Source organism: Palaemon carinicauda, chromosome 8 (genome assembly GCF_036898095.1).
Source record: "Palaemon carinicauda isolate YSFRI2023 chromosome 8, ASM3689809v2, whole genome shotgun sequence".
NCBI classification, from domain to species: domain Eukaryota; kingdom Metazoa; phylum Arthropoda; class Malacostraca; order Decapoda; family Palaemonidae; genus Palaemon; species Palaemon carinicauda.
The window spans coordinates 3,724,250-3,739,249 of NC_090732.1; the positions used below are offsets into that span (position 1 = coordinate 3,724,250).

At 38.4% G+C, this 15,000-nt stretch overlaps 1 protein-coding gene across 1 annotated transcript in view; it reads right to left on the reverse strand.

The window, feature by feature from the left end:
• Positions 1 to 15,000, reverse strand: part of rdgA (retinal degeneration A) — a 390,177-nt gene that overhangs the window by 84,199 nt on the left and 290,978 nt on the right. Inside the window, 1 exon segment of the mRNA XM_068377671.1 lies at positions 868 to 1,769. Coding sequence (XP_068233772.1) covers positions 868 to 1,769 — 902 coding nt within the window.

Sequence of the window (15,000 nt, forward strand, 5' to 3'; positions counted from 1 at the left end):
AGGGTACACTCGAGCACACTATTCTATCTTGTTTCTCCTCCTCTTGTTATTTTGAAGCTTTTATCCTCTTGTTATTTCTAAGTGTTTATATTTTATATATGAGGGATTTATTTTAATGTTATTATTGTTCTTAGATTTTTCTTGTAGTTTTTCCTTATTTCCTTTCATCACTGGGCTATTTTCCCCTGTTTGAGCCCTTAGACTTATAGCATCCCGCTTCTCCAACTAGGGTTGTAGCTTAGCATGTAATAATAATAATAATAATAATAATAATAATAATAATAATAATAATAATAATAATAATAATAAAACGTTACCAAATGTTTGAAAAACAAAAAGTTTAATTGGGTTGGCATATCCATTAAATTATCCTGGACAATACTACCTTTTGGTCAAAGCTTCCTGAATGTCAATTTAATCTATTTGACCTTTCAGCATTCTTCAGATTCTCTCTCTCTCTCTCTCTCCTCTCTCTCTCTCTCTCTCTCTGTTCAATCATTTTATTTATATTTTTCCCCAGTAAAAAATATGTTTGATAGTTCCCTGAAATCCAATATGGAATTTAATTTGAAAAAGTCGAGAGATTCATACTGAAAAGTACACTCAAGAAATATTAATTCATTTGAGATATTTATTATTCATTGCATAATGCTTTACGTAAACACTACGCATGAATATTTCATATCATCAAAGAACGAAAATTGCATTACAAATGAACACGAAATGTTCTATTGATTCTTCAGCTTCAGTATCATCTGCTTGAAGACTGACAATATCATCCAATTTTTTACGAAGTTAATTAAAGCGCTTTGCAGGTTTCAAATCTTTGAAGTTGCATTTGTGTGGCAACATATTGCTTCACTTGACCCTAATCAACTGAGTTGCTGAGAGGAGAACTTTCCAGGAGGGCTCCAGCTCCAGAAGAACTTTCCAGGAGTGCTCCAGTGCTGGAGAAACTTCCAGGAGGGCCCCCGTTCCAGGAGAACCTTCCAGGAGGGCTTCAGTTCCAGTAAAACCTTCCAGAAGGGCACCAGTGCCAGGAGAACTTTCCATGAGGGCTTCAGTGCCAGGAGAACTTTCCAGGAGGGATCCAAAATCCGGAGAACTCTCCAGAAGTGTTCTAGTGACAGGACACCTTTCCAGGAGGGCTCCAGTGCCAGGAGAACTTTCCAAAAGGGCTCCCGTGCCAGGAGAACTTTCCAGGAGGGCTTCAATACCAGGAAAACCTTCCAGTAGGGGTCCAGGCCCAAGAAAACTTTCCAGGAGGGCTCCAGAGCCAGTAAAACATTCCAGGAGGGCTTCAATGCCAAGAAAACTTTCCAGTAGAGGTCCATGGCCAGGAAAACTTTCCAGGAGGGCTCCAGTGCCATGAGAACTTTCCAGAAGGGCGCCAGTGCCACTAGAACTTTCCAGGAGGGCTCCAGTGCCAGGAGAACTTTCCAGGAGGGCTCCAATGCCAGAAGAACTTTTCAGGAGGGCTCCAGTGCCATGAGAACTTTCCAGAAGGGCGCCAGTGCCACTAGAACTTTCCAGGAGGGCTCCAGTGCCAGGAGAACTTTCCAGGAGGGCTCCAATGCCAGAAGAACTTTTCAGGAGGGCTCCAGTGCCATGAGAACTTTCCAGGAGGGCTCCATTGCCAGAACAACTTTCCAGGAGGGTTCCAGTGCCAGGAGAACTTTCCAAGAGGGCTCCATTGCCAGTAGAACTTTCCAGATGGGCGCCAATGCCAGGAGAACTTTCCAGGAGGGATCCAGTGCCAGGAGAACTTTCTAGAAGGGCGCCAGTGCCAGGAAAACTTTCAGTTGCGTAGAACAGGTAGTGATGTGGATGTACAGTAATTGTATTAATTTAGGACAAAAGACAAGAAATATCATAGGTCTCCCTAAACCAAATATGCACACACACGCACAAATTCAACCATTCCAACCCCCCCCCCCCCACTATCCTAACTACAACCTGCTGTCCTCGGCAATTTATGGGAGTGTGTGGTTTCCGAGGTGCACCTCTCCGGGTACCCCTTCGCACCAGGGTATGACTACTCCCTCTCCCAGAGGAGCATGACAAGGAATATATATATATATATATATATATATTATATATATATATATATATATATATAGTATACTCTTTACAGACATTTTGGTATACTATAGCTATGCAGCAAAATATTTGTCTACAATATATCAGAGGGGATTCATCAATTAATAGCAAGATTGGGGGTAGGTACATAAAATATTAATGGGCCAGTAATAATTTAGTATCATTTAACTATTTCCCAATTTTTCACAATTCATTGGTAATAAACTAGTGAAAAAAAAGAAGATTCACTTCTTTTTCACTAAAAGTTTGACGTGATAAACATTTAATGAGAGAGAGAGAGAGAGAGGAGAGAGAGAGAGAGAGAGAGCGAGCGAGTCCTGTACATACTGTATATATATGCTGTAAATTAATTTAGATATATGTATATATATATATATATATATATATATGTAATTATATGGGTGTGTGTAAATATATATGTTAGTGTATAAACATACATTACATATAGTTTATATATATATATATATATATAGAGAGAGAGAGAGAGAGAGGAGAGAGAGAGAGAGAGAGAGAAATCGATTGATTCCTGATACTGTATATCAACCAGGGTCCTACTTGGAATGGCCAACGACAGTACGAAAGAAAAAAAAAACACAAATCTAAGAATGCTGATAAAGAATACGCAAGTAAAACTACACATGAATAAAAGATATATAAAAGCATCATGAAGCCAAAATGTAATTGGAGTTTTGGTTCTATCTTCATCAGTGGTATATGACGCGCGAAATCGAGCCATTTCAAGAATCCAATATTTACGCGCAATTTTACTCGTGGGTATAAAAATGTTCGGTATGCAAATTACGGTCTTAATCCTCTTGCGACCCAAGCCAGATGCCCCAACAAATAAAATAAAATTACCTAAAAAACCATGAGAGGAAAGCTTAAAAATTGTGAAATGAAAAGAAAATAAGCTTAAAAAGCGAGAAAAAAAATAAGCATAAAAATAGTGAAAAGAAAATGAGCTCAAAAACCATGAAAGGAAAACTAAATCAGCTTAAAAACAGTGAAATGAAAAGAAAAATAAACTTAAAAACCGTGAAAAGAACACAAAATCAACATAATAGTGAAAAGAAAATCAGGTTAGAAACCGTGAAAGGAAAACAAATTCAGCATATAAATAGTGTAATGGAAAGAAAATCAGCTAAAAAAACCGTGAAAGATAAACAAAATCAGTTCAAAAACCCTGAATGAAAAACAAAATCAGCTCAAAATATGTGAAAGGAAAAGAAAATCAGCTCAAAATCCGTGAAAGGAAAAGAAAATCAACTCAAAAACCATGAAAGGAAAACAAAATCAGCTCAAAAACCGTGAAAACAAAATCAGCTCAAAAACCGTGAAAGAAAAACAAAATCACCCTCAAATACCGTAAAATGTGGCCATGTGCCTCGCCTTTTACATACAATACATATTAGGTAATAAATTATTATTAAAGTTCAGCTCTATATTAAAAGAGGGAGTTCATTCCTGGTAATATCTAATTTGCCATCTAAACTGCAGATGCTACGAGGTATAAAGATAATTGTCTGAGAGAGAGAGAGAGAGAGAGAGAGAGAGAATTGGAAATTAAATCCTAATATAAGCCTCTATGGCTAGACAAAATTGTATATATATATATATATATATAGAGAGAGAGAGAGAGAGAGAGAGAGAGAGATAGAAGACTAAATCCATACATAAGTCTCCATTGCTAAGCAAAATTGGAGAGAGAGAGAGAGAGAGAGAGAGAGAGAGAGAGGGGGGATTGAAAAGTAAATGCAAACATAAGCCTCCTTGGCTAAAAAAAATGGAGAGAGAGAGAGAGAGAGAGAGAGAGAGAGAGAGAGAGAATTTAAAATCAAATCTAAATATGAGCTTCCTTGGTTAAACAAAATGTAGTGAGAGAGAGAGAGAGAGAGAGAGAGAGAGAGAGAAACCAGACCATAAAAAATGACCATAAACTCTGCCACGCTAAAAAGCATAAGCTTTTATTCCTCTCTTAAGATCTTAAACAATTTTATACATTCCTATCTTTTCAGTTTAAACAATTTTATACATCCATACCTTTCCATTTAAACAATTTTATACATTCATATCTTTTCAGTTAAACAATTTTATACATCCATATCTTTCCAGTTAAACAATTTTATACACATATCTTTTCAGTTGAACAATTTTATACATTCATATCTTTTCAATTAAACAATTTTATACATTCATATCTTTCCAATTAAACAATTTTATACATTCATATCTTTCCATTTAAACAATTTTATATATCCATATCTTTTCAGTTAAACAATTTTATACATCCATATCTTTTCAGTTAAACAATTTTATACATCCATATCTTTTCAGTTAAACAATTTTATACATTCATATCTTTCCAGTTAAAAAAAATTTTATACATTCATATCTTTTCAGTCACTTTTCCTTTGAACACACAAGGGGTGGGATCAAGTTAGCGAAAGGAACATCAAATTCCTACTAAAATCGAAGGAACATCTTTTGGCAGTATTCCAGAAACATCACCTCCAAAGACCCTAAAATCATAATTCTTTTCAGAGCCTCTCTCTCTCTCTCTCTCTCTCTCTCTCTCTCTCTCTCTCCGTGTATACTCATAGGGTGCCAAGGCCCCTTTCCTCTACAAATTTCATTATCACCATTATTCTTTTTATCAACAGAACCGCATAATTCCCACACACCCAAAACGACACACACACACATACATATATACATACACACACATATATATATATATATATATACATATATATACATATATATATGTGTGTATATACAAGTGTATATATATATATATATATATAATATAATTCATATATATATATATATATATATAATACAATTTTTCATCTATCCGACTCTTCAAACTTATTACCCCAATTAGAAAATATGAATAAATTTCTACAAAGTTCGATTAGCGTTGCAAAGTAAATGGGGCCTTTTATTGGACGTAGTTTCATAAACATTATGTATTTTGGATACGCACAATATCGAGTCGGTTCATAAAATTAACGTCCTCCCAATAAAATCATATGTTAAAAAGAAAAAGGAAAAGCAGAGGAAAAGGATTTCAGAAGAAGGGATCCTCGAGGTATGTACAGTTGGATACAAGAATTCCTGACACATCTCGCTCAGAGGTAGTACACCTGTCCTATCCTTACTACGCGGCGAGTAGCCGAACAGATAGTGTCTGGAGAAGTTAGATGAGGTGGTGGACTGGGCTACATGAAGGAACTCGCCGCACAGTCAGGGTGTGCAACTATACATCCAGTAGAACATGCAAATTTCTTCACACGGCAAAATGTTTTCTCATTGGTAGCTTGATGAAAACGAAAAATAATATAAGGCCCGTCATTTGGTAAAATATATTATTATATTTCAAATATATTGAGCTATATACTTTAAATGAATAACATTACTATTTCCTCAACCGATAACAATTTCTACGTCAACGTCTTTTATGTAAGTTCAACGATCACCATAACTTTGCAATCCTTAAAATTAAAATTATAACAAACCATGAAACAGCCTACTCAATTATATGCCATTAACTAATGCCCCCTATAACCTCAAAGGTGCATTCGTTTGTCCTCTACAAATCGCCTCCAAAAGGATATAATTCCTTTAACTAATGCCTATAACCTCCAAGGTGCATTTCGTTTGTCCTCTATAATACCCTCCAAAGGATTATAATTCCTTTAACTAATGCCTACAACCTCCAAGGTGCATTTCGTTTGTCCTCTACAATCACCTCCAAAGGATTATAATTCCTTTAACTAATGCCTACAACCTCCAAGGCGCATTTCGTTTGTCCTCTACAATCACCTCCAAAGGATTATAATTCCTTTAAGTAATGCCTATAACCTCCAAGGTGCATTTCGTTTGTCCTCTACAATCACCTCCAAAGGATTATAATTCCTTTAACTAATGCCTATAACCTCCAAGGTGCATTTCGTTTGTCCTCTACAATCACCTCCAAAGGATGATAATCCCATTCACTGGGTCCTTTAACGTCTAAGTCGTGTTTCCTTGTTTCTTTTGTCCTCTACACTCAATCTCCAAAAGAATTCTCCATCATCATCATCATCATCATTATTATTATCATTATTACTTGCTAAGCTACAACCCTAGATGGAAAAGCAGGATACTATAAGCCCCAGGGGCCCCAACAGGGTAAATAGCCCAGTGAGAAAAGGAAACAGGAAAAATAAAAATACTGTTAAGAACAGTAACAACATTAAAATAAATATTTCCTATGTTAACTATAAAAACTTTAGCTAACGCTAACAATTCTCTTCTCTCGCTTCACCCAGCCTCGATTCTATCGTCCTCATGCAGCGAATCTTCAAAACGCTCACTTCATCGATCCAGAAATGCATTTACTTAAAGGGCCTCTCTTCATTTGCATCTTTTATTAAGAGATCCATTTGCTTATTGGCCCCCTTTTCTCTTTCCTTTTACTTTCCTTTGTAATCACCTATTCACTGGGTCTAAAGTTAAGTTCGCCTTTTCTTCTTGAATCCATCTTATTCTTCTACTTTCCTCTCATATTATTTTTATATACATACATAGGTTAATCGTTTGTTCCTGTGTGCTGAATTACTAACCAGTAACTAGATTGTATCAGAGTTTACTGTAATGTTTAAGGTTTAAAGACAACTTATAAATGGCAATGCAAGGGACACTGAACATTGCCCTATTTAGCAGGACAATGCACAAGAGACAGACCTTATGTACATATCATCAGCAGTTCCAATGCCCTCTCCAACCATGCTAAGACCAAGAAGGAACAGACAATGGACCACTGATGACTTAGCAGATAGACCTATGGGGCTCCTCGAAATTTCCCCCACCCCCTCTAGCTCAAAAGGATGGCGAGGTTGCCGCGACCAAAGGAACTAACGAGTTTGAACAGGCTCGAACCCCAGTCCAGCGATCACATGCAAGGACGATACTAACAGGCCACCACAACCCTAAATATTGATCAACTATTTTTTTCCCGATTACGTATCTCATTATTCTTCCCTAAATGGGAAATAAGTTTGGAGCTTATCATTGCTTCTTGATATCTCTTCTTCAGGCTGGCAGAAGGTTATTACAATTTTCATGAGGCTTAAAAGCCTTGCAAAAAGATTTCTCGTACTTATCTGCGAAACATTTTGGAGCATCTTACCTTAGGTAAAAAGCAGAAATAAAAACAAGTTTTAAGATTTATACAAGATTATGATGTCTTTTATCTAAACGTTTGACAGCAGCCAAATGTGAGAATCAAGAAATCGGTCCCCCAAATAAATACTAACATATATGTTCTTGTTTAAAATGTGTTCCTTGGTATGGTTGAAAACTTGTACACCATGATGAATAACAAATGAGGTTTGATTTCCAGGATCAGCTTGAACATGAAGAGGAGCCCTGAATTGGATTAAACTAGCCTTTAAAAACAGGTTTTGTTGGTCACAGAAATTCCCAACTTTCTCTTATTTGAAGAGGGATAAACTACTGTATATGATCTGTACACATTTTAGGGTTCTGATAGTCTATCAGAAACGTCTGTGCCTGGCTATGATTTGTATACATTTTAGGGTTCTGATACCCTATTAGAAACTTCTGTGCCTGGCGATCTGACGACTAGGGTTCGAGTTTCGAAGTCTATCTGCTGAGTTATCACCCGCCACTGACTGGTCCTCCCTGGTCCTAGCTTGGGTGGAGAGGAGCTAGGGCACTGATTTTATGATAGATACTGTATATATATATATATATATATATATATATATATATATATAATATATATATAACTATATATATATAAATATATATATACATACATACATACATACATACATACATATATGATCAGCTCTCTAGGGCCTTGTACTGCTAGCTAGGGCATTGTCACTGTCCCTTGCAACAGCATTCATGAGTGGTTTTTAAACCTTTAAATGTGATCATAAAAATCAACATACATATTTACATGGATACAAAAAAAATATATCTTGTAAATAAAATTATCCAAAAATTCCAACCTGCCATTAAAGAAGATACTTATATGAAATAATAATGGTATAGAGTGACATAAAAGCGATTAAAGGATAACTCCAGACAGCTAACAATGGAGACGCAAAAGATTTAGGGGGCAATTTGTGTCACTTTAACAAGAGATATCCCAACGTGTGACCCGCAGACAGAGAGAAAAGATGAGGGGCAAGAAAAAGGGTGGAAATATATGTCCCGACGATGAGGAATGTCCCAGAACATTTAGAGAAAGAGGAAAAAGAAGAGGAAAGAAAAGACAGGAAGGAGCCCAGCGGTCTGAAGCAGGGGAAGCTGTGGAGACAAAGGGCGAAGAACACTGGAATGGAATTGTAAGACAATCAAAGGGTGGGTAATAACAAGGAAAAAATCCATAGGTTAGAGAGAGAGAGAGAGAAGAGAGAGTGAGAGAGAGAGAGAGAGAGGGAGAGAGAGAGAGTTTACAAGGATTTTGGATGTCTCAAGGGATTTTGAGTCCGTCCGAGGAGATTCCATTTGTTCTTTGTAGAGCGAATTAGTTTAAACGTTTAGTTTTAATGATTTTGTCTAATGAGAGAGAGAGAGAGAGAGAGTAGGAGAGGAGAGAGAGAGAGAGAGTGGAGGAGAGGATGAGAGAGAGAGTGTTACAAGGATTTTGGATGTATCGAGGAATATTGAGTCCTTCCGAGGAGATTCCATTTGTTGTTTGGTAAAGCGATATAGTTTAAATGTTTACTCTTTTAATGATTTTGTCTAATGAGAGAGAGAGAGAGAGAGAGAGAGAGGAGAGAGAGAAGAGAGAGAGAGAGAGAGAGAGAGAGAGAGAGAGTTACAAGGATTTTCGATGTCTCAAAAGACTTTTCAGTCTATCCGCGACTCTATTTGCTCTTGGTTAGAGCGAATTAGTTTAAACGTTTAGAGAGTTTTTATGATTTGTCTGACGAAAGAGAGAGAGAGAGAGAGAGAGAGAGAGAGAGAGAGAGAGAGAGAGAGAGAGAGAGAGAGATACAAGGATTTTGGATGTCTCAAAAGACTTTTCAGTCTATCCGCGGAGACTCCATTTGCTCTTGGTTAAAGCGAATTAGTTTAAACATTAAGAGAGTTTTTTATGATTTTGTCTGACGAGAGAGAGAGAGAGAGAGAGAGAGGAGAGAGAGAGAGAGAGAGAGAGAGAGAGAGAGAGAGAGAGAGAGATATTCTCTTCAATATCCAACGAAAACGATTTACTTTCAATTCCCTTAGAGATGGCCTCTTCCATCACTATTGCAGACTACGCGATTAATGTCATTCTGACGCAAGTCGCGATGGGCTTCTGATGATTTACGCTTTCCCTTTTTTTACCAATATTCCCTCCTCCTACTTTCCGTTAGTGGTTTCCATTCCCCCTTTCTCCATTTAAGGAATAGCCTCGGTAATTACCATTAGAGACATATATCTTATTAAATTCGCAAATAATCATTAACAATAATCATTAATAATTATTAATCAGTGGGATAGGGTTAGTTTGTAATCATATCATACACATAGATTAATCACATTAATTTAAGGTCATGGCTACGTCCTGCCATTTTTCAGATTGTAGAGTATGGTACAGTTGGCTTCAATAACTCCGGTACACCTACTGGCCAGCTGATGAACCCAGCTGTACAGTTGACTTCATTAACTTCGGTACACCTACTGGCCAGCTGATGAACCCAGCTGTACGGTTGGCTTCATCCACTCCGGTACACCTACTGGCCAGCTGATGAACCCAGCTATACAGTTGACTTCATTAACTCCGGTACACTTATTGGAAAGCTGATGAACCCATATGTACAGTTGACTTCATTAATTCCGGTACACTTATTGGAAAGCTGATGAACCCATCTGTACAGTTGACTTCATTAATTCCGGTACACTTATTGGAAAGCTGATGAACCCATCTGTACAGTTGACTTCATTAATTCCGGTACACTTATTGGAAAGCTGATGAACCCATCTGTACAGTTGACTTCATTAATTCCGGTACACTTATTGGAAAGCTGATGAACCCATCTGTACAGTTGACTTCATTAATTCCGGTACACTTATTGGAAAGCTGATGAACCCATCTGTACAGTTGACTTCATTAACTCGGGTACACTTATTGGAAAGCTGATGAACCCATATGTACAGTTGACTTCATTAATTCCGGTACACTTATTGGAAAGCTGATGAACCCATCTGTACAGTTGACTTCATTAATTCCGGTACACTTATTGGAAAGCTGATGAACCCATCTGTACAGTTGACTTCATTAACTCGGGTACACTTATTGGAAAGCTGATGAACCCATCTGTACAGTTGACTTCATTAACTCGGGTACACTTATTGGAAAGCTGATGAACCCAGCTGTACAGTTGACTTCATTAACTTCGGTACACCTACTGGCCAGCTGATGAACCCAGCTGTACAGTTGACTTCATTAACTTCGGTACACCTACTGGCCAGCTGATGAACCCAGCTGTACAGTTGACTTCATTAACTTCGGTACACCTACTGGCCAGCTGATGAACCCAGCTGTACGGTTGGCTTCATCCACTCCGGTACACCTACTGGCCAGCTGATGAACCCAGCTGTACGGTTGGCTTCATCCCCTCCGGTACACCTATTGGAAAGCTGATGAACCCAGCTATACAGTTGACTTCATTAACTCCGGTACACTTATTGGAAAGCTGATGAACCCAGCTGTACAGTTGACTTCATTAACTTCGGTACACCTACTGGCCAGCTGATGAACCCAGCTGTACAGTTGACTTCATTAACTTCGGTACACCTACTGGCCAGCTGATGAACCCAGCTGTACAGTTGACTTCATTAACTTCGGTACACCTACTGGCCAGCTGATGAACCCAGCTGTACAGTTGACTTCATTAACTTCGGTACACCTACTGGCCAGCTGATGAACCCAGCTGTACGGTTGGCTTCATCCACTCCGGTACACCTACTGGCCAGCTGATGAACCCAGCTGTACGGTTGGCTTCATCCCCTCCGGTACACCTATTGGAAAGCTGATGAACCCAGCTGTACAGTTGACTTCATTAACTCCGGTACACTTATTGGAAAGCTGATGAACCCAGCTGTACAGTTGACTTCATTAACTCCGGTACACTTATTGGAAAGCTGATGAACCCATCTGTACAGTTGACTTCATTAACTCGGGTACACTTATTGGAAAGCTGATGAACCCATATGTACAGTTGACTTCATTAATTCCGGTACACTTATTGGAAAGCTGATGAACCCATCTGTACAGTTGACTTCATTAACTCGGGTACACTTATTGGAAAGCTGATGAACCCATCTGTACAGTTGACTTCATTAATTCCGGTACACTTATTGGAAAGCTGATGAACCCATCTGTACAGTTGACTTCATTAATTCCGGTACACTTATTGGAAAGCTGATGAACCCATCTGTACAGTTGACTTCATTAACTCGGGTACACTTATTGGAAAGCTGATGAACCCATATGTACAGTTGACTTCATTAATTCCGGTACACTTATTGGAAAGCTGATGAACCCATCTGTACAGTTGACTTCATTAATTCCGGTACACTTATTGGAAAGCTGATGAACCCATCTGTACAGTTGACTTCATTAACTCGGGTACACTTATTGGAAAGCTGATGAACCCATATGTACAGTTGACTTCATTAATTCCGGTACACTTATTGGAAAGCTGATGAACCCATCTGTACAGTTGACTTCATTAACTCGGGTACACTTATTGGAAAGCTGATGAACCCATATGTACAGTTGACTTCATTAACTCGGGTACACTTATTGGAAAGCTGATGAACCCATATGTACAGTTGACTTCATTAATTCCGGTACACTTATTGGAAAGCTGATGAACCCATATGTACAGTTGACTTCATTAACTCGGGTACACTTATTGGAAAGCTGATGAACCCATATGTACAGTTGACTTCATTAATTCCGGTACACTTATTGGAAAGCTGATGAACCCATCTGTACAGTTGACTTCATTAATTCCGGTACACTTATTGGAAAGCTGATGAACCCATCTGTACAGTTGACTTCATTAACTCGGGTACACTTATTGGAAAGCTGATGAACCCATATGTACAGTTGACTTCATTAATTCCGGTACACTTATTGGAAAGCTGATGAACCCATCTGTACAGTTGACTTCATTAATTCCGGTACACTTATTGGAAAGCTGATGAACCCATCTGTACAGTTGACTTCATTAACTCGGGTACACTTATTGGAAAGCTGATGAACCCATATGTACAGTTGACTTCATTAATTCCGGTACACTTATTGGAAAGCTGATGAACCCATCTGTACAGTTGACTTCATTAATTCCGGTACACTTATTGGAAAGCTGATGAACCCATCTGTACAGTTGACTTCATTAACTCGGGTACACTTATTGGAAAGCTGATGAACCCATATGTACAGTTGACTTCATTAATTCCGGTACACTTATTGGAAAGCTGATGAACCCATCTGTACAGTTGACTTCATTAATTCCGGTACACTTATTGGAAAGCTGATGAACCCATATGTACAGTTGACTTCATTAATTCCGGTACACTTATTGGAAAGCTGATGAACCCATCTGTACGGTTGGCTTCATTAATTCCGGTACACTTATTGGGAAGCCAAGGAAACGCCAGTGTACCGGAATTGATGAAGCCAACTGTACCATCTAGATTTTCAGTCCAGACTTTTCACTCTTACAGATTGCACTTTACCTATTAAAGGTCGCTCATGAATGGCAAAAGCAAGGCCCAGTGACAATGCCCCAGAGACTAACCATATATACATATGATTAGAACCAAACGCCCTTATCAACCCAAGCTAGGACCAGGGAGGGCCAGGCAACGGATGTTGATGACTGAGCAGGGTAGGCCTATAGTCTCCCTCAAACCCAGCAAGGATGGTTAGGTTGCAGAAACTACAAGAAATTCTTGAGCGGTACTCGATCTCCCGTTCATCAGATCGCTAGGCAGGGACGTTTCCAATAGGCCACCACAACCCTACTGTAATTCATAAAATATACTTTCTTATTTTCTCTTTCGTTTACTACTTTTCAAATATATCAGCTATATTCTCTCTCTCTCTCTCTCTCTCTCTCTCTCTCTCTCTCTCTCTCGTAATTCGTAAAATATACTTTTATAATTTCACTTTCGTTTACTACTTTCAAAACATACCAGCTATATATTCTCTCTCTCTCTCTCTCTCTCTCTCTCTCTCTCCTCTCTCTCTCTCTCTCTCACTCATCGTAATTCGTAAAATATACTTTTATAATTTCACTTTCGTTTACTACTTTCAAAACATACCAGCTTATATTCTCTCTCTCTCTCTCTCTCTCCTCTCTCTCTCTCTCTCTCTCTCTCTCTCTCTCTCTCTCTCTCTCTCGTAATTCGTAAAATATACTTTTATAATTTCTGTTTCATTAACTGCTTTTAAAATATATCGGCTATATGCCCACTCTCTCTCTCTCATCTCTTCTCGTCTCTCTCTCTCTCTCTCTCTCTCACTCGTAATTCGTAAAATATACTTTTATAATTTCTCTTTCATTTACCGCTTTTAAAATATATCAACTATTATGCCCCCCCCTTCTCTCTCTCTCTCTCTCTCTCTCCTCTCTCTCTCTCTCTCTCTCTCCTCTCTCTCTCGTATTGACCTTAGCCTCTTCGTGTAAATATACAGCAAAGGTTTTCTGTGGCATAATATCTTATATGAAAAGCGACATTTGCCTTCAAGCTGAGAGGCACCATATTGTGTACTTAAGCCTTAATACTTCCTAGTCATTACCAGGTCAGTTTGCGGGTGGGGGGTTCGGTCTTTAGAGGGCTAGGGGGTGGGGGGGGGGAGGGGGAGGGGGAAGGCCAACGAAGGTTAAACGAAAAGGCGTGTGGAACATCAGTCAATATCTGTTAATATCCGGGGATGTCAAAGAGAACGGTTGTGACCCAAAATGAGATCTGCCCCGCTTTTTTTTGACCGCTCATTGAAAATCGACAGGGGTGAAATATAGATAAAAATATATCAAATTGAATTCAGAGCTCTGGTTGTGATACAGATCCAGCCCATACTTCAAGGCTGTTCAAGTTGGTTACATCCACTTTTTCAATGTTTCTTTTTCCTGTTATATAGTAGAGGTACAAACAGAGAACTTTGATATGCTCTGGGAAGTCAGTTTGCTCAGAATGTTAAAAAATAAAGGCTTCTCTCGTCAACCAAATTTCCCAATGGACGTATAAGTAAAAGAAATACGTGGGTGTGGTGGGGGGGAGTTAGAAGTTTAAAGGCCGTTCATGAATGGCAGAGGCAAGGGACAGTGACACTGCCATATCAAGCAGGACAATTCCCTAGACACTGACAATATATACATATAATCAGCGTCCAAGCCCCCTCTCCGCCCAAGCTAGGATCAAGGAAGGCCAAGCAATGGCTGCTGATGACTCACCAGATAGACCTATCGGCTCCCCTAATCCTTACCTCACAACGAGGTTGCATAGATCAAAGAAACTAACGAGTTAGAACGGGACTTGAACCCCTGTCTGGTGTTCATCAGTCAGGGACGTTACCACACCGGCCACCACAATATCTATTTTAGTGACTTAAGACTTTTTTTCTTGATAGGCAGCTGGTGAGTCTGTAAACTGCATCTATACGCTCAGTAATGATGACAGTATTTTGCTTTTATATAACCAATGTGGTGCATACAGTAGCACAAGAAAAATTGAATGGTTTTGATAGGAATATGCTATTGCGACAAGTCCTGTATATTTTCAACGTAATATATATATATATATATATAATATATATATATATATATATATATATATATATATATATGTATACATATATATATGTATATATATATGTAT